This window comes from Oryctolagus cuniculus, chromosome 11, assembly GCF_051225735.1.
Source record: "Oryctolagus cuniculus isolate XC-2025 breed Fujian yellow rabbit chromosome 11, ASM5122573v1, whole genome shotgun sequence".
NCBI lineage: Eukaryota > Metazoa > Chordata > Mammalia > Lagomorpha > Leporidae > Oryctolagus > Oryctolagus cuniculus.
Genome location: NC_142877.1, coordinates 106,493,746 through 106,513,483, shown reverse-complemented (window position 1 = coordinate 106,513,483; position 19,738 = coordinate 106,493,746). Strand labels below are relative to the sequence as shown.

Genomic DNA, 19,738 nt, shown 5'->3' with positions numbered 1-19,738 from the left:
TGTGTGCACTGGCTTGCTTGGTCATCCACACTACCAGAATCTACGTGTGGGAGAAGATGTGCCTGTATGTGTGTGTGTGTCGGGTGCATGTGTGCCTGTCTGCAGGCCATGCTGTGTTTGCGTGTGCAGTCAGCAGGAATGGAGTGATTTCTGTGTGCCAGATTCTGCCTGGGGATCAATGAATACAGTCTCATTTAATCCTCATCACAGCCTTGGTGGGAGGTACAATTCCCCCTTTTTATGATGTCAGAGGGGCCAAGGTAAGTGGCACAGCTGGGGTTTGAACCCAGGGGTTCTGATACCCAACCTCTTTCCACGCCAGCTGCAGTGAGGGCAGGTCACTCTTTTGCCCAGCTAGCACATGGTGACTATCACTTGCCTCTCTGGGCAAACCCACCCACTGAAAACCCAGTCATCCACGGGAGCAACTTCAAGAAAGGCAGAAGGGGACTTTGGAAGCCCAGAAACTGGTTTATGTTTACTTGGCTCAATGTCTACTATGGGTCTGAACTCACAATGGCGGTCTGAGTCCTAGGCAGTCTCTGGTGACAATGAGGAGTGAGGGGGGTGGCACAGAGAGAAACCTCAGTCCAGGAGTTCAAAGACTTGAGTTCTTAGTCACTAAGAAAACCATGATACATCTGTACAGAAACTTCTAGAACTGTTCTCTCCTGGAATTGTCACCACTTTCTTATGGAATAGACATCCATGTGCTCATTCTACACAGAGAGACACTGAGACCAGAGAGAGTGCCACTTCCCCAGGGTCTCGTGTCTGATGGGTACCTGTGCCAGGCCTTATCCTCAGGTCTTTACACTCCCAGTGCGATCCCCTTTCTTTCACGTGAGCTGCCTCTGCCTCAGAAATATTCACACAAATGCTTTCACCTGCAGGGAACACTTTCTTCTGAAACCTGGAGTCCAGGAAACACCACTCAGGCTTGCCCGCTTTCCCTGGGCTAGTGTGCATCACCACTGAGCAACAGTTCACCACTGAGGAAACAGGCAGGTACACAAGGGGTCACATTGTGGAATCTCAGCAGCCATCTGTTTTCCCAGTCACAGCAGTCTCCTCCTCCCACATTCCAACTGCTTCACAGCAACCTATCAGGCCAGATCAGTGTTCTAGAATGTTCTAGCGATCTTTGTAAAGGAAATAAGTGCAGAGCGATTCATGGATTACACAAAGATATATTAAGTACCTACTGTGCTCCTTACTCCTACTATGTGGGGTGGTGGTGGATACAAGGCTGAATAAGACTAAGACTCTTCCTTTGAGGAACTTACTGTATGGACTGGCCACTACTTTCACCACTTGGGGAGCGTAGGGGCAGAATTAAAAAGACTTACTCAGTTTGGCCAGGTGCGATGGTGATACAGTTTGCATTCTTATGACATGGGTTGTTGGATTCACAGATGTTGGTCATACTGCACCCAACTCCTGGTACAAAATTGTTGTAATGTTCCTTACACTCACAGTGAGACTTCAGTAGGCAGGGAGAGAAAACAAACATCAACCCAGTTAGTCACTTCAGCCAGCACTCTTCTTAACACATGTTGCTAAAACTAGGTTAGCATAGGTCTCAAATATGTGCTTAAGCAAAAGATTTGTCAAAATATCAAAAAGTAGAAGTGATATTCATACATCTCACCTAATATGAAATACATATAGCTGATCTCCAGGGCTACATAATTTGTTTCATTTTAAAAACTTATTTGAGAGGATGAGGGAGACAGCTCCCATTCACTTCAACTTCCCAAATATTGGGCCAGAGCTAGGACCCAGGAATTCAACACAGGTCTGCCATTTGGGTGGCAGGAATCTAACTAGTTGAGCCATCACTGCTGCCTCAAAGGGTCTGTAATTGGTGGGAAACTGGAATCAGAAGCTGGAGCCAGGATTTGAACCCAGGAACTCCACCATGGGAAATAGGCCTCTTAACCACCAGGCTAAGTGCCTGCCTCCATAATTTCTGGTTTTGGATTGTATATAGGTAAGCATAGGTTGATGTTCAGATGGGAGTGTTATTACTCTAGATTGTTTTCAACCATGGGTTAACTCAGGGGACCTAGGCAATGTCTGGAGATATTTAAGGGGCTATCTATTGATTGATGATTATATACACTTATGTGTGTATATATATATATGTGTGTATATGTGTCTCTGTGTGTGTATGTATGTGTGTCTGTGTGTATGTATATGTGTCTGTATGTGTCTGTGTGTATATATGTGTGTGTATATATATGTGTGTGTGTGTCTGTGTGTGTATATATGTGTGTGTGTAGGTGTCTGTGTGTATATATGTGTTTATGTGTGTGTATGTGTGTGTATATATGTGTGTCTGTGTGTGTGTGTGTGTCTGTGTGTATATATATGTGTGTGTCTGTGTATATATATGTGTGTATGTGTGTATATATATGTGTATGTGTCTGTATATATGTGTGTCTGTGTATACATGTGTATGTGTGTGTATATATGTGTGTATATGTGTGTATGTGTATGTGTCTGTGTGTGTGTATGTGTCTGTGTATATGTGTGTCTGTATACATGTGTATGTGTGTGTATATATGTGTGTATATGTGTGTATGTGTATGTGTCTGTGTGTGTGTATATGTGTGTGTATGTGTCTGTGTGTGTGTGTGTGCGCATATTGATTCACTCCCCAGATGCCCATCATAGCTGGGAACTCAGTCTGCATCTCTCATGTACGTGGGAGGGACCCAACAACCTGAGCCATCATTTGTTGCCTCCCAGGGTGTATATTAGTGGGAAGTTGCAATCGGGAGCAGAGCTGGGGTGTAGGTATCTCCAGTAGCATCTTAACCACTGTGCCAGTTGCCTACCCCTGGAGACATTTGTGATGGTCGCAATGTAGGGAGGTTGGTGCCAGCAGGGACTGAGCATGTTGTTAAACATCCTGCCATGCACAGGACAGCACCTGCTGCCCCCAAGGAAGAAGTTAGATAGCCCCCAAAGGTTAATAATACCGAGGTTGAGAAACTCTGCTCTGGAAAAATGCAATGCTGGGTTTTGTGTGACTGATGAGAGGTCTCCAAGACTTTAAAATCTGCCCTGAGACCCATTTTTAAAGAGATAAAGCATATTTTTAAAATCTCCCCTCAAGGTCCTGGAATTCATGGTGCAACATGGATTTCCCATAAAGAGCCTTATTTTGAGCATGGGAAGGTAGCCCCTGGCATTTCTCTGCAAACCTTGCCTTAGAAGTTGGTGGCGGAAGTGTCATGTGAGGCACTCTTGCTCCTCAGAGAGGCACGACTGGGTGGCTTCTCTGCAGGGAGTTCTGGGAATGTCCCTGTTGGGTGCTGATGAGACTGTGGGGATCCATGGCTGTTCTGGGCCAGCTACCGAGACTTCCCTCCCCCTGCACCCACCACCTTCTGTGTGGATAGATTCCTCCACTGCAGACTTGCTGTGCAATTATGGGCCCAGCAAGCATTCACTAAATACTTGGTAGATGAGTGCAACCTTAGGGACAAAGCTCTTCGGGTTTGGCTCCTTCACAAAGATCTCCTGACCAGTGTGCTTTTTTATCACTCAAGGTCATGATGTTATTTAAAGGGGAATTTTTTAAGATTTATTCATTTATTTACTTGAAAGGCAAAATTACTGGGTGGCAGTGAGGGGGGAGTAAGAAAGATTAAAAGGGCAGTGTTTCACTCCAGAATAGCTTCACTGCTCCCTACAATCTTTCAGTGTTGTCTAATATTTGATCAGTTTTCATCTCTTTGGGAAAGTAAATTTTTAGTTCTAAGAGCCCCTTGTAACTTAAAAAAATTAGAAGGAATGGAACTCTGGGAGTGACAGTAACTTATATATTCACCCAAGTTCTGGTTGACAATTTGCTAATTTAATTTTGAATGATGTGTGTATTTGGTCTATCACCACATAGGAATGTGATAAAAGACTCGGATCACTTAGGTTTTGACCGAGGAGCTGGGAAATGTGAGTTTGGAGGATAGATGGAGTAGGGGGACACTGAGGTCAGGCCCTGAGCACATGGAGGTCTGTCTGGGGCAGGAATCCCCACCCGAGCATCGGAAGAGGGGACTGGAAGGTGCAGAAGATGAATGATGCCGCTGGCACAAGGTTGCGCCTTGCCCTTCTGGTCACATCGGCTCCGCGCATTATTAGCTCACCTGTCCCGGCCCATCGTATTTGCACACCGTGGACTTCGTAGGGCAGTTTCCGAGGTTAGTCTGGCAGGGGTCTGTTGGTAGGCACACGTGGCCATCCCCATGGTAGAATTCTTTGCAGGTGCAGCTGTGCCGATTTGGTCCCAAGTATGTGCAATGAGCATGAGGGTGGCAGACGTTCTGCAAACAGGGGTTGATGGCTTGCGAAGCAATGACAAGAGGAGAGGCAATTAGCACCTTCAGAGTTGCAGAAGGCAACCTGAGCTGATGGGTCACAGCTCATCACAGCTGCCAAGGTAAGTCAGCAGTTTTAATAGATAAATATTTCATCCCATTCCATATGACTAGCTCCTCCACAAAAAGAGATTCTCATGTGGCAGGGCAATTGTCACTACAGATACCATTATGTATTATCATGTTATTTTATATGTAATTAAATATACAATTCCACAAAAAAAAAGCATACTAGTGATTTTAGAATTTATAATATGCAGGTTCTTCACAATGCTCAGGGAAAAACTGAATCAAAAGATAAATTTATTTCAGGGTAAAAAGTTCTTGAAAGCCGCACAGAGTTTTTTTTTTTTTTTACTTTTTATTTTACTTTTTTAACTTTTATTTAGTAAATATAATTTTCCAAAGTACAGTTTATGGATTACAATGGCTCCCCCCCCATAACTTCCCTCCCACCCGCACCCCTCCCATCTCCCACTCCCTCTTCCCTTCCATTCACATCAAGATTCATTTCATAGTAAAAATTTTCTATGAAGTTTTTGAAGATCCATCCTATGTATTGGTTCTAAACACTTGCCATGTATTAACTCATTTAATCCTTATAACAATCCCTTAAGATAGATATCTTTATTATCCCAATTTAATAGATAGGAAAACTGAGGCACAGGCAGGATAAAGATCATGTAGCTAGTATAAGTTTTATCTGGGCTTAAATCCAGACAGTCTGGACTCAGAGTTTATTGCTGAACTGATGCACAGTACAGACTTTCAGAAAGGGCATGAACATGAAACGGAGAAAAGTGCTATATTTTAGACTGACATTAAGGTGATATAAAATCATGTTTTAAAGCTCACATATGTGTTTTGATTACAGAAGGAGAAATTGCCAGTTATTGAGGCCTGACACTTGAACATTTTACTTGACACTTTTAATGTATTTTACTCAACTACATAGACGGAAACAGAAATCTTCATTGTGTTACTATTAGGGAGGTGATGAGGTTTTATTCCCCTCTTACATAACCCCGCATGTCAGTGAGCAAACCCAGCAGGCTCTGCATTCTACTCACGCTCGCACTCTTTGCCATCGCCTTTGTAATCGGGAAGGCATTTGCATTCCAGTTTTGTTTTGTCTTCACTGGAAGGTGAGCATCTGGAATTTTCTGGGCAGAGCAAGGCTGCACATTCAGGGACGGCTGTACAGGAATATTGTCAAAGTACTTGCATTAATAGAACACCAGTTCTAAAAAATACCAACTTGCAGTATTCCTTTTAATTTTTAAATTCATTTTGAATTTTAATTTTTAACAGATTCAATTTGTTTATTGGTACAAGTCTAAGACTATAATGAGATTCTCTCCCTTCCTCCCTCCAGCCCTTCATCTTTTTCATTTTCAGTTTTGAGTTAACATATTTTAAATTTACATTACAGTAAAGAAGCTTAATACTTCACTGAATAAGAAGTTTAACAAGTACAAAGCAAAAACACCCTAGTTTAGTAGGAATATGCATGATGGCTATAAATGATAACTGAGTGGAAAAATGATCACTTTAGAAGAAACATTCCTCAAAACAATCAAGGCAATACATGACAAACCCACAGATAGCATCATATTGAATTGGGAAAAGTTGAAAGCATTTCCACGGAGATCCAGAACCAGACAAAGATGCCCACTTTCACCATTGCTATTCAACATAGTACTGAAAGTTTTAGCCAGAGCCATTAGGCAAAGAAAAGAAATCAAAGGCATAATATTGGAAAGGAGGAAGTCAAACTATCCCTGCTTGCAGACATTTATATATATATGAATCAAGAGACTCTTCTAAGAGATTATTGGAACTCATAAGGCAGTTTGGTAAAATTGCAGGATATAAAAACTAACACAAAAAATCAATAGCCTTTGTATATACAGGCAATGCCAAGGCTGAGAAAGAACTTCTAAGATCAGTCCCATTCACAAGAGCTACAAAAATTTCTCTTTTCATTAAGTCAAATCACAAGGAGGCTGTACAACTGAGTGGCCCTGGCCCAAAAATGATTCCTGAATTTAACCTTTGGGAGTTCCTGGCTATTGAGAGCCTAATACAGGCATTCAATGAGCTCCTTATTTTTAAATTTCACAGACTGGGATGAACAGTTTTGTGTGAAAGGTTAGGTCAGTATCCATATTCAGGTGAACTGCCCAGATACGACTCAGCCATCCCACTCCTCAGAATTTACCCAAGGGAAATTAAATTGGCAAACAAAAGAACTATCTGCACCCTCCATGTTTATTGCAGCTCAATTCACAATAGTTAAGACATGGAATCAACCTAAATGCCCATCAACAGAAAAGTGGATAAAGAAATTATGGGATATGTACTCTACGGAATACTACACAGTGGTAAAAAAAATGAAATCCACTCATTTGTAACAAAATGAATTAATCTGGAACACCTCATACTTAGTGAAATAAGCCAGTCCCAAAAGGGACAAATATCATATGTTCTCCCTGATCTGTGACAACTAGTTGAGCACCTACCTAAAGGAAACCTGTAGAAGTGAAACTGACATTATGAGATTATTGACAATATGACATTATTGATCAGCTCTTGCCCTTTTGAAGAATGACTTTTTTATTATTTTCTTTTTCTCCTTAATACCATTGGTTGAACTTTTAACACAATTATTCATAGGTGTTTAAATCCAGTTGAAAATTGATCCCTGCTAAAAATAAGAGGGGGACTAAGAGAGGGAGAAGGTGTACAGTTTGGCACACATTCCCACAGACTTACCCCTAAGGGTTAAGCTAAAAACTTGCCATGCGACTCCAAATCCCATTAAGCTGGGTGGTACCAATGCCATCTTACTAGTTAAAGTGATCATTTTAAGTGTGTGACTGCTCATAAAGATAGGAATAAGTGTCAAAGGGATCACGTTAATAAGACCAAGCATCTGCTAATAACAATAGATAGAATTAAAAAGGAGAGAATGATCCAACATGGGAAGCAGGCCACACAGCAGACCCATAGAATGACAAATGCCCTAAACAGCATTCTGGCCTCAGAATCAGCCCTTAAGGCATTCAGATCTGGCTAAAAATCCCATGAGAGCATTTCAGGCATGAAAAACCAAGACACTGTGGCAACAAATGACCTACATGAAGGATCTCTGTGAGTGAGATCCCAGCAGAAAGAAGGGGTCGTCAAAGAAGGAGGTACCTTTCTCTGATGGGAGGAGAGAACTTTCACTTTGCTTATGGCCCTGTCTAAATACTGATGGAGTTTGTGGACTCAAAAGGCTTCCATAGCCTTGGCAGCTCATGACAAGAGCCTCGGGTGATCACTGAAATCATAAATAAGAGTGTCAATTGTTAAATCAACAACAGGAGTCACTGTACACTTGCTCCTCATGTAGGACCTCTGTCCTTAATGAGTTGTACTATGAGAATTAACAGTAAAACTTGTCTTCAAACAGTACTTTATACTTTGTGTGTCTGTGTGGGTGCAAACTGTTAAAATCTTTACTTAGTATATACTAAAATGATCTTCTGTATATAAAGATAATTAAAAGTGAATCTTAATAAAAAATGGAATGGGAGATGGAGTAGGAGGTGGGACAGAGTGAGGGTAGGAGCTCAGGTATGGGGGGAAGAACCACTATTTTCCTAAAGCTTTACCTATGAAATTTATATTTATCAAATAAAAGCTTTCTAAAAATATCCAGTAGTGCCCAAAGAGTTTGATATGCTAATTTGGATGTGTCTTGGTACATAGTTTTAGAACCATGGTATTAAGCCACTGAATTTTTGTGTTTATTTCTCATTGCATCTAGCATTATCCTAATTAGTACAGGATGTACCACAATTTATTCAGCCAGTTTCCTACTGATGGACATTTGGTTCCAGCTTGCTTTCTTCTTACAAACAATACTGTTGTGAATTTCTCTGTACAGATATTCTTACCTACTGCTAACTCCTACTTTTCTCTAGAATAAATTTTTAGAATTGTGTTCCCAGTAGCATACTCTATTTGTGCCTTAAGAGGCAATAGAACTAGGTCTTCCATAGGTTGTAGAAATCCACACACCCATTCTCACTTTTCTTTTGCTTGTAGATATATTTGTCTTTTCAATCTGTGTAATACAGCAGGCCAAAAGTCAAGGCCAAAACCAAAGATAACCTCACAAATTCCAAGCCTACTTCGCTATGGCTTCAATTCATATTTGTGAGATTCCTACCAGTTTTAGCACCTCTCCCATGTTTATAGCTAGTTTTTAGTTCTGAGAACTAGCTGCTCCTAGCTCCATTTGAAAAATTTGGTTTATTTCATATTATAAAAACTTGCCATCTAAATTGTAAACATTTTCATTCCAGACTATTGTTTATCTTTTGATGCAACGATATTTCTCCAGTTGGAAGCAAATCTGACAGTGTTGTCAGTTGGGCTGGCTGCTGAGCTGGGTCACCTGTCTCACTGAGATGTCTCTGCCAGCGAGTCCATCCATCATGCAATGGAGAAAGAGGTGGGTGGAAGTCCACACAGGAGTTTTCCCACCCCCCTCACTTTGGATTGGAATTGGTGGTGGTATGGCCATGCCCTTCACAGGAAGACAGCAGGGGCTGTGTTTTATTCATTGTATTACTACCAGTAGTCATAGTCTTCAAAGGCTTTCAACAAAATGAATTTGTACTTGTCGACTTTCAATCTTGTCCAACCTCTCCATTTAACGGGAGGCTGAAACCAAAAGGGTAACTTGAGGCTAGTGTCATGGGGAAGAATGATTCATTTCTTATCATTGAGACTAAAACCCAGAGTTTAAGTTAAATGTGGCTATATTCATGGGCAGAGTGACAAATTTCTTTGCTTTCCCAGCCCTAAATTCACCTTCAAACCGGCTCGGCTATAAATGTCAGGGTTTTGGCTTTGCAGAGAGATGTTAAGCTTTGCCAGCAGAGGGCGCTAGATGGACATGGCAGGAGGCAGGGGTCCTCTTCCTGGCTCCAGGGGGCAGTGTTGCGCTTCGCTGTTAGCGGCTGTTTCTGCATAATCTGTTCAGGGATGCTCTGCCCCAGCTGGGCACCCAGAGTGCCCTGTTGTCATCAGGTGACTTAGCATCCTTGGCTCTGATCCATCGATCACTTCCCTGCCGACTTCCCTGCACAGGCATTGCATCTATAAGTTGTACACCTGAGAAGTCCCTAACTTCAGCTCACAAGTGCCCCGGAGGGTGTCTCTGTCCTTGCCTGGGGACTGTCGTCCAATGCTGGCCTTGGCAAACAGCTGACTTCTGTCATCTCGTGGGCTACCACCATGCCCTCTCCAATGAGGTTTGAGTCCAGCTTCTCCAACATCTGTCACACTCCATAAGCCCTGGCGTCCCCTGTGCACTTTCGTCACAGCTACCTGAATTTTATATTAAGTGTCTCTCGTGTCAATCATCCTGTGGGTTCTCTTTCTTGATTGGACTCAGTGTAATAGAATACTGAGTACTTCCCTATGGACTCAGATGATTCAAACTCCACCTCTTCTATTTATTAGTTTTGTAACCTTTGGTGAGTCACAGCCTTGATGAACCTGTTTCCTCTCCCTTCGAGCGTTAGTGTGCCCTTTCTAGGCCAGCCTCACCCCACCTCTTCCTGGCCAATTCCCATTGGTCCACCATGTCCTAGCCTTTATCATACTGCATCGTGATTGGCCTTCTCTCCTTTAGTAGCCGAGCAGCTTTCAATGACCTCTACTGGTATTCCCTAGACCCAGTGTCTCTCTCCATTCTATCTTTCACACTGTCACACGGTTACATCACTACACTTCTTCTGTTCTTATCTTTCCCCATTCTATCACACCCGTCCTCCATTCTCCTTTCCTCCTCCTCCTCTTTTTTTAAGTATTTGAAAGCAGACACCCAGAGAGTGAAATGCCTCCAAAGCTGGAGCTGGGCTAGGCCAAAGTCGGGAGCCTGGAACTCAATCCCTGTGTCCCATGTGGTTGGCAGGGGCCCAACACCTTGATCCCTCATGCCCCGTCTCCCAGGGTGTGCACTAGCAGGAATCTGGCATTGGAACTGGAGCTGGGACTCAAGTCTAGGCACTATAAAATGGGAAGCAGGCATTCCAGTCTGGCATCTTAGCCACTGCACCAAGTGCCCACCCCTACCCTCTTTAATTCTTGGTTCCTCTTCAGCAGAGAAGGCATCTTGCCCCTGTGGAGCTCCAGTAATGAATACAGAGTTGAATGCCTGTACCTGTATGTGTGGCGGTACAGAAATGAGCAGAACTTACGCTTGTCGCAGCTGGGGCCAGTGTATGCAGAGAAGCACTCACAAGTGCCATCACCGTTGAGTCCACTGTTGCACACGCCATGCACACAGTTGCACACTGCAAAGAGATGATGGGGAATTTTCATTATCTGATATAGACTGCTTCTAAAGGTTCTGGAAGGGCAGCATTTTTAAATTGTGCTTACTGAGAACCTGCACAGTGAGGTTTGGGGGAAATCATGGCTGGAAGTCTTAGAGACTCTGTTGTGAAACTCAGAATCATCTTCCTTTTATCATATAACTTTTGGAGAGTGAGGCCTACTTCCTGGGATTTCTGCAGAGTTGAAGGAAGTAAGGTGTATGAAGCACACTTGGCATTGGAGTATCACATGCATTGGGGTTCTTTTCGCTGCTAACTAGTTGTTTCCTTCTTGGATATCTCAATAAGAGAACCAATTTCATGTCTTACATTTACCCGTTATGCTTAAAAGAGAAGAGCTATCATGAACTCAGTCACTATTGGCAGAAGCATCTATGTAAACAAATTCTGCTTTCTGAATGACAGGGCAATGCAAGAAATAAAAAAAGAAACCTATTGGGTCTGAATGACTTTGTCATGCTTTCTAACTCGAAATAGAAGGCTTTTCAGTTCAGTGACAGGTCATTTCAGAGATGACAAATGGAGGGTCCTCAAAGTAAAGGGTCAACTCCTCAGCACCCAGGCTGTGGCTCCTTCATATCAAGATTTACTGTCAGGTTGCTCCACTACCACTGTCTCCAAGCCCTCTGTGAAGCAAGTTGCTTGAGTTTTCCATTGCTGCTGTAACACGTTACCTTGAACCTAGAGGCTTGGGGCTGGTGCTGTGGCATGGTAGGTTAAGCATCCACCTGCAGCTCCGGCATCCCATATGGGTACCAGTTCAAGGTCTGGCTGCTCCACTTCTGATCCAGGTCCCTGCTGATGGCCTGGGAAAGCAGTAGAAGGTAGCCCAAGTGCTTGGGCCTTTACACTTGCGTGGGAGACCCAGAAGCTGCACCTGGCTGTTGATTGGCTCAGCTCCAGCCATTGTGGCCATCTGGAGAGTGAATCAGCAGACGGAAGAGCTTTCTGTCTCTCCCTGTCTATAACTAAGCCTCTCAGGTAAATGAGTCTTAAAAAGAAACAAACCTAGAGGCTTAATACAACATGAGTTCATCTTACAGTTCTAGAGGCCTAAGGCCTCATTAAGCTCAAATCAGGACTGTTTTTTCTGGATACGCCAGGAAAGAAGATCTTTTGTCTCTGCCAATCTTTCTCTGTCCTCAAAGTTCACAACACAATCCTTCTCCATTGGTTCTCTCATCAGCCCTGCTCCTCCACTTACAACCACCCTGGTGAGTACATCGGGCTACCTGGATAACCCAGAGCAACTTCCTTAAGCTAAGTCTACTATTCAACAACCTTAATTCCCTTTTGCCAGGTAACCTCACTTCCTCCCAGGTTCTAGCACTTAGGACACAGACATCTTTGGGGACCAGTCTTCTGCTACCACACACATGTTCAAGTGCTTTGTAAGCCAATTTAATATCAGCTCAGGTGCAATATAATAATAAGATCAGCCTGCTTAAAAACTTAGCCAAAAATACCAGAAAAGCCAGAATTAATAAAGTAGTCCAACCATCTAATAGCCTAGTTAATAATAATAAAGTCTAATAATCATTTGCATTCTTAATTACATCTCCCACTTCGGTTTTCTGCTCATATATCCCCTGGTACTGTCCCTCATTCAGGTCCTCATCATGTTTTGCTTTGACTATTGCAGTAGACTTTAGCTGGCCTTGCTCCCTTCAATTTGTCCTCTTTCCATCCCACCTGTTTCCTTCGATTAGCGGTGACATCAGGATGGCCTTCCCTCAAATAACTTAATGACTTTCAGTTACCAGGTAAACGACGTCTAAATGCTTCAGTCTGGCAAACAAGGACCTCCCCAGTGTGTCTCTGACCTTTATCATTTTTCACTTTCACCTTCCACCTTAGATTTTATATACCTTGGATTCTAAGTATGGAGATGACTCGGTTCACTCCCCACTTCTCTCCCTTTGCAACACTTAATGTACACCTACTGCAATCAGGGTACTGCGCAAGAGATTAATAGTCCAAAGTTAACAGGACAAAGTCCTTGTTCTCAAAGAGCTCACAGATTAATGGCAGAAGAAAACAGCCAATCACGACACAATATGAAAGGCTAGGACATGGTGGACCAATGGGAATTAGCCAGGAAGAGGTGGGGTGAGGCTGGCCTAGGAAAGACATGCCAGGCAGAAGTAACAGGATGTGCCTATCAGTTTCACGCCTCCATACTTTCATATCAGTTGGGTTCTCTCCCTTGTGCACCGATTGACATCCTCAGCCTTCAAGGCCAGCCAAAGCCCCCGCTTCTGTGGTGCCATCTTAGTGGTCCCAAACCAGACCCTGTGCTCCTCTGGGCTCTGGTAGCACTTTCTTTCTACCTTGTTTACTATTACATTCTAATGCAACTACAGTCAGGTGCTGCATAATGATTTTTGCTCAAGGGTGGTAATCCCATTGGATTGTAACAGAGTTGAAACATTCATTCCTTTCACCCCGCGATGTTGTAGGTGTCACTGTTGCAGCAAAAAGCTTTGCTTCCATGTTTGCAGGGATGCTGATGCACACACAGCTACTGCACTGCAAGCTGTATGAAATTATAACAATACAATTATGCACAGTGCCTAGTGCTTGATAATGCTAACAAATGACTATACTACTAGTTCATGTTTGTGATATAATTTTTACATTTTAGAGAGTACCTTTTGCTTATTGAAAAATGACTGCTGTAAAACAGTATGTTGGTTATTTTACTGGTTAGACCATACATCTGTCATGTTGCTTGATTGCATCACAAGGGCCCACGGAGTGACTGGTTTGAATCACCTGGGTTTGTGTGACGTGCACTCTGACCTTCACACAACAATGAAACTGCATAATGGGGCATTTCTCAGAACAGATCCATGTCAGTAAGTGACACACGACTGCATTATAGTTTCTTTTTGTGGCTGTCCACTGTTGTCTCTTCTCTGTTCAGACACCATCATGCAGTGGCCTAGTCGGTCTCATTACATCAGTCATTGCGAGTCTGAGATTATGTTTAGCTGGGGAACATTGTGCTCTCGCTGGTAGCAACTAGGTCAGCCATCAGCCAGCACTAGCACTTTCTCAATTCATTTATTTCTCTTCCCTGTTAGGTTAGATCTGCCTGGATTGTCTTCCCTTGCTCTGTATATGGGGTCTTCAAAGTGTTTGTAAAAAGGGCCGGCATTGTGGTACAGCAGATTAAGCCACTGCCTGCAATGCCAGCATCCCATAGGGGCGCTGGTTCGTGGAAGATGGCTCAAGTGTTTGGGCCCCTGACACTTACATGGGAGACCTGGATTGAGTTCTAGGTTCCTGGTTTTGGCCTAGCCTAGCCCTGGTCATTGGAAGATTGTGCTCTCTCTCTGTAACTGTCTTTCAAATACATAAATCTTGTATAAAGTTCAAGAAAAACATGTATTATGAAAAAAACCTACAGATTTCAAATTTTTTTATTTTGAAAGATTCAAAGCATTTTTAAACTTATTTTAAAATCATTTTATCTTGTAATATTTTGTCAAAATACTTATTTTTAAAATAAACACATCACATATTTCTACTTTCCATGAAGTTTTTGAATCCCCATCATACTACCCTTCAATAGCCTTTGTGGTACCTTTTACAACTATACAACTAAATTTTAAATAAGGCCAGCATTTGTCAAGGGCCAGGATTAAGGTGAGGAGAGTGTGGCAGGAGAGGGAAAATGTGCAGTTGAATCCTTCAACACTTAGATGTTTGTTCATTAATTCTAAAGTATTATTGTCCGGGTTGCATCTTGGCCTCCAAGAATACGCTAGAGTCCTAATCTCTAGGATCTTAGATTGACCCTACTTGGTAACAGAGTTATTGCAGATGTAAGTAGTTACGATGAGGCTGTATTGGAGTGGGGTGAGCCCTCATTCCAATGTGACCAGTGTCCCTACAATAGGAAGGGAAGACACAGACATTGAAGGGAATGAGGCATGAGAAGATGGTGACAGAGACTAGGGTGATGTTGCCACAACCAAGGAACACCTGAGGCTGCCAGAGCTGGAGGAGGCAAGGATGGATTCTCTTCTAGAGGCTCTGAAAGGAACATGGCTCTGCTGATTTTGAATTTCTAGCTCCAGAAGGAAGCCTGAACAATTATTTAGCTTCTGAGATTTTTGGTTCCTTCTTAAATTTTGCACCTAAGGCATGCTCCTTGCTGACCCTGCTCTAGACCTGGCCCTACACTCACCTTTTTCTAGGTATTGACTACCTACCAGGCATTTTGCAAGTGTTCTGTGTGCAATGTCTAATTTGATGCTCACAAACCTCTGTGTATAAATACATCAAGAATTAAATTGGATTTGCACCTGCCAGCATCCTTCAGTTGCCAGCCTCCCTCCAAATCCAACTGCCATTGTTTCCATTAGAACAAATCACACAACATCCACCTGTGGCTGCAACTTTTGGGAAATGACAAGTTCTGGAGAGAAGCTGGTTATGGAGGGAGCCACAGTGTATGGGTTTTACTAGAGCAGATTCAATTCCATTAAAAATGCAGCAGTGGGTTTTATGGCATAGCAGGTTAAGACACCACTAAGGATGCTCACATCCCGTATTGGAGTGCTGGTTTCAGTCCTGGCTACTCCGATTTGGCTTCCTGCGAACGCATCCCGGAAGGCAGTGATGATACCTCAAGCGTGTGGGCTCCTGCCACCCACATGGAAGATCTGGCTAGAGTCCTGGGCCTCTGGATTTACCCTGGTCCAGCCAAGGCCATTGCGGGCATTCAGGGAGTGAGCCAGTAGGTGGAAGACTTCTTTCTCTCATTTTTCCATTCAATTAGATGCAAACAAATAGAACATTAAACTGCTTATTCAGATCCTACCAATAGCAGGCAATATAGTAGGCACTAGGGGTGTGTGTGTGTGTGTGTGTGTGTGTAATTCACAATATTTAAATTGAAGGAGCTCACTGTGTAGGAGAGAAGCTAGACCCTAAGAGAAACAGTGAGATTTGACATCCTAAGTGCGGTCATGCAGCCCGTGGACAAAGCTGAGTGGCATAAGAGGGAGTAGGCAGGGGACTCGGGCCCTGCTCACAGCTCAGATACTGATTGCCCGAGCTGTCTGTGGTGGTAAGACTGCCCTCCTAGCTGCAAGGCCCTGGCACCAGCCTCTTCCTGTGTCCTGTCTTCCTTCCAGGGCAGCCTCTGTACTGGATTAGCTGACCTGGCACGAGCTGCTTTTGGGAGTTTGACACTGCATTGCAGGGCTGCCAGCCGATGCCAAGGAAGTGTCCTTGGGAAGGGAAAGCAGCAGAGGAATTCCCAGATGGTCCTTGAACGGGCCATTGCTACTTTGTGAACTGGCCTCAGCAAATCTCCAGAGACATGTGAAACTTGGACCGTGTGACACTGCAGTGGTCCAAGTCGTGACCATTTTGGCCAGAGGGGTAATAGTGTACATGGTCCCAAGACACATTCCACGGCAGGAGCCAACTGCTGGCTCTTCTGCAATTTTGTAACATAATTGTTGCCCACATTGCTAGCTCTTTAGTCTCAGGGACCTAACCTCTCCCTTGTACAATCCCCATCAGCCTTCTAGGGGCTGATATGTAGTAGGCACTCAGAGGCAGGATGGTGCAGTGTTTGAAATCCTAAGTGCTGGAATCAGACACGTGGGGGCAAATCCTGCTTCTGTACCTGTTCCAGCTTGCATGGCCTCATGGAGTGACCTCTGCCTTTTGTTCACAGAATGAGTGCTGCCACTTAAGTTGTAAAGAACACCCACAGAGTATGGAGACTGCCTGCCACACAGTAGGTACTCAGTAAATACTAGCTATTCTGTTGTGGGACTGATTTGGGAGCCATGTCAGAGAAAATGGGCTTTGTATCCTGTGTTAGCTGGGGGCTGGGCACTGAGTAGGGTAGGGATTTGGCATTGGCTGGTGCAGCTCTAAATCATCTCCAAACCAATAAACAGCCTGGTAGGAGAATGCTCCAGTGGCAGGGTAAAGTCATTGTTAAAAATACACTGCACCTAATGGAGCCGTCTCAGGTCCAGGCAGAATTGCCACATGCTAGGGACCGATATCACATTAGATGAAGCAACACTGGCCCCTAGTGGACGCCTGGCTAAAAAACACTCGCAGGTTCTAGTTCTTGCCAATGGGAAATAAGCAGCCATTACTGACTCCCTCACCGGTTCATTCCTTCATACATTCCTTTTTGCTTGCTGGTGGATTGTTTTTGCTGTCACTTAGTTCTTGCTTCCCTCGATTGCTTGTGACATGCTGCTGTAAGCTTTGTTATGTTGTCAGCCCCTCAAGGCAGGTGTTATTCCTTCCGGTTTACAGCCTAGGGAGGTTAGATCCCTTGGCCTAGGTCACGCAGCAATTGTGGTGCTTCTCAAACTCAGGCCAGTCTGACTTTGCAGCCTGCCCGCTTCAACCACTCTGTGTTAGGGCTGTGCTAGCCACAAGCCAGGTGTAGCTATTTGGATTCAATTTGTATTTATTAAATTTTAAGTTCAGTCCCTCAGTTGCACCAGCCACACCTTGGGTGCTCAATGGCCACACGTTGCTAGTGGCTACCATGTTGACTGATGCAGCTACGGAACATTTCCAACATCACAGGAAGTTCTGTTAGGATCTGGGTTGGGGAAATATCCCCCCCACCCCAAGCTCTCAGTTTAGGTTTCCAGTTTCCTTACTTAGAAATACAGAGTTCTAAATCATCTTTCTCCCTTTCACTTGGCCTTTCTCCATGGCACAGACAAATGTGAAGAGAGGCTACTTTCATGGTCTGGGAATGTTCAGACTCTCTAGGTGCACCTGTGTTCACCAGTCATCGACGCCTGTCTGTTAAAACAACCCAGTTCATCTTCTTCCCAAACAATTCCTCTACTTTCTTGGGAACTAAGCAATGCTAGCTCTCTTCTTTCTCTTCCCATTTCAGTATTTACTAAATATAATTTAATTCTAGCATTGTAGTAGGGAAGGGCCAATTCAGAAGCAGACATGTCATTTCTAAACTATCAATTATAATTTCTTACTGACTTCAATTTCAATATCTTTTTTTTTTTTTTGACAGGCAGAGTCAGAGACAGAGAGAAAGGTCTTCCTTCCGTTGGTTCACCCCTCAAATGGCCGCTACGGCCGGCGCTGTGCTGACCCGAAGCCAGGAGCCAGGTGCTTCCTCCTGGTCTCCCATGTGGGTGCAGGGGCCAAGCGGTTGGGCCATCCTCCACTGCCCTCCCAGGCCACAGCACAGAGCTGGCCTGGAAGAGGGGCAACCGGGACCAGAACCTGGGGTACCGGCGCTGCAGGCGGAGGATTAGCCTAGTGAGCCGCGGCGCTGGCCGTCATGTTAATCTTAAATCCACACTGAATGCCACTATCTGCCTGCAATTTGGTCTTGCTAACACCTTTATGAGATGGTGCTTTACAGAGTGGTGGGAGAAGAAACCTAAGACGAGGAGGCTGCTGGGAATAACAGGTAATAACAATTGCTAACGTTTACAGCCAGAGAGAGACAGAAAGGTCTTCCTTCCATTGGTTCACCCCCAAAATGGCTGCTATGACCGGCGCGCTGTGCCGATCTGAAGCCAGGAGCCACGTGCTTCCTCCTGGTCTCTCATGCAGGTGCAGGGCCCAAGGACTTGGGCCATCCTCCACTGCACTCCCGAGCCATAGAAGAGAGCTGGACTGGAAGAGGAGCAAATAGGACAGAACTGGCGCCCCAACCGGGACTAGAACCCGGTGTGCCGGTGCCGCAGGCAGAGGATTAGCCTAGTGAGCCACGGCACCAGCTTGCTATGTGGTTTTCACTGACTCCCAGCCATCCACAATGGTGCCTGTCTTGATAACACACCCTTTACTTTTCCTCACATTCCTCCTTGACATCAAGAAGTTACTGAAAACACCTTCCAGATAAACTACTTGTACTCAAATCCTTGTCTAAGGGTCTGCTTCCAGAGGCAACCAAAAATCAGAGAATAGAGAAGTCACTCTGAGGTTTCTTAATCTGGAACCAATAATCCCTGGCCACAGCACACATTTTTGGACTCACAAAAGGGAAGAATTAGAATGTGGTGGCAGCTGTGGTAGAATTAGAAAATTCTGGGTGTCCATGGAGACCAGGATCCAGAAAGGTCTAAGGGAGTAACTGTGCAGGCATAGAACAGGTGACTGTTGGGCCCCAGAGCTCAGAGAATCATCTCCCTGCCTACCCCATGCCAGAGGCGTTACTGGCAAATAGCAGTTTGCAAGTCCAAGAATCACACAGGGCCTCTTCATTGACTGCATTGTATCAGAGGGGTTAACCTTCTGTTTCTCCCCACAGACTTGATTATATATAACTGTCCAACGAATCCCTCCCTCTACTCCTGCAACAAACAGCCTCTCCCATCCCTTATGAATGTGTTAACATGAAAAATCAGATGTACCTTGTGAACAGCTGGGTCCAAACAGGTTGTCATCAGCACAGGTTTCGCAGGCTGTTCCGCCAAAGCCTTCCTGCAAGATACATGACGTTAGACCCAAAGGGACCTGTGTGGCCCAAGAAGCCCTTGAACTTGCTACTGATGGTCCGGGCAGTATTTGTTTCTCCAACACATCTGAGCCTTTATTGACTCCCTGACTCTGTTTCTTCCTTTGGACCTGCCGTTTTGGTGTCCTTTCCCACCAAGCAGCCACAGCTGTGTGGAAGAAAGCGGCTTTGTCAGCCCAAAGGTATAGATAGATGGCAGGTGCTAACAGGGACATCCCATGAGTGACACCCATGAGTGACAAGAAAACTCCGTTTTGCATTTCTTCAGAGTGGAGCTTAATCCCCTTCAGGAGGAATTCTTTGCATTTAAACCCTCTAAGGCTTGAAACTTGCCAACAGCCACTCTCTTAGATAACCAAAAAATTCCTCACTAGACAGACCCAGAGGTTCACGAAGGATGTTGAGGACAGCACCACCTGATGGCGGCAATTTTTAATGCAGCAACAACAACAACTTCT

General features: G+C 44.3%; 1 protein-coding gene across 1 annotated transcript in view; it reads right to left on the bottom strand.

The window, feature by feature from the left end:
• STAB2 (stabilin 2) overlaps positions 1 to 19,738 on the bottom strand; it is a 211,070-nt gene that overhangs the window by 168,690 nt on the left and 22,642 nt on the right. Inside the window, exons 5-9 of the mRNA XM_051845830.3 lie at positions 19,177 to 19,246; positions 10,649 to 10,744; positions 5,459 to 5,584; positions 4,158 to 4,354; positions 1,350 to 1,483 (exon numbers count right to left, since the gene is read on the bottom strand). Coding sequence (XP_051701790.3) covers positions 1,350 to 1,483; positions 4,158 to 4,354; positions 5,459 to 5,584; positions 10,649 to 10,744; positions 19,177 to 19,246 — 623 coding nt within the window. The remainder of the gene's footprint in view (positions 1 to 1,349; positions 1,484 to 4,157; positions 4,355 to 5,458; positions 5,585 to 10,648; positions 10,745 to 19,176; positions 19,247 to 19,738) is intronic.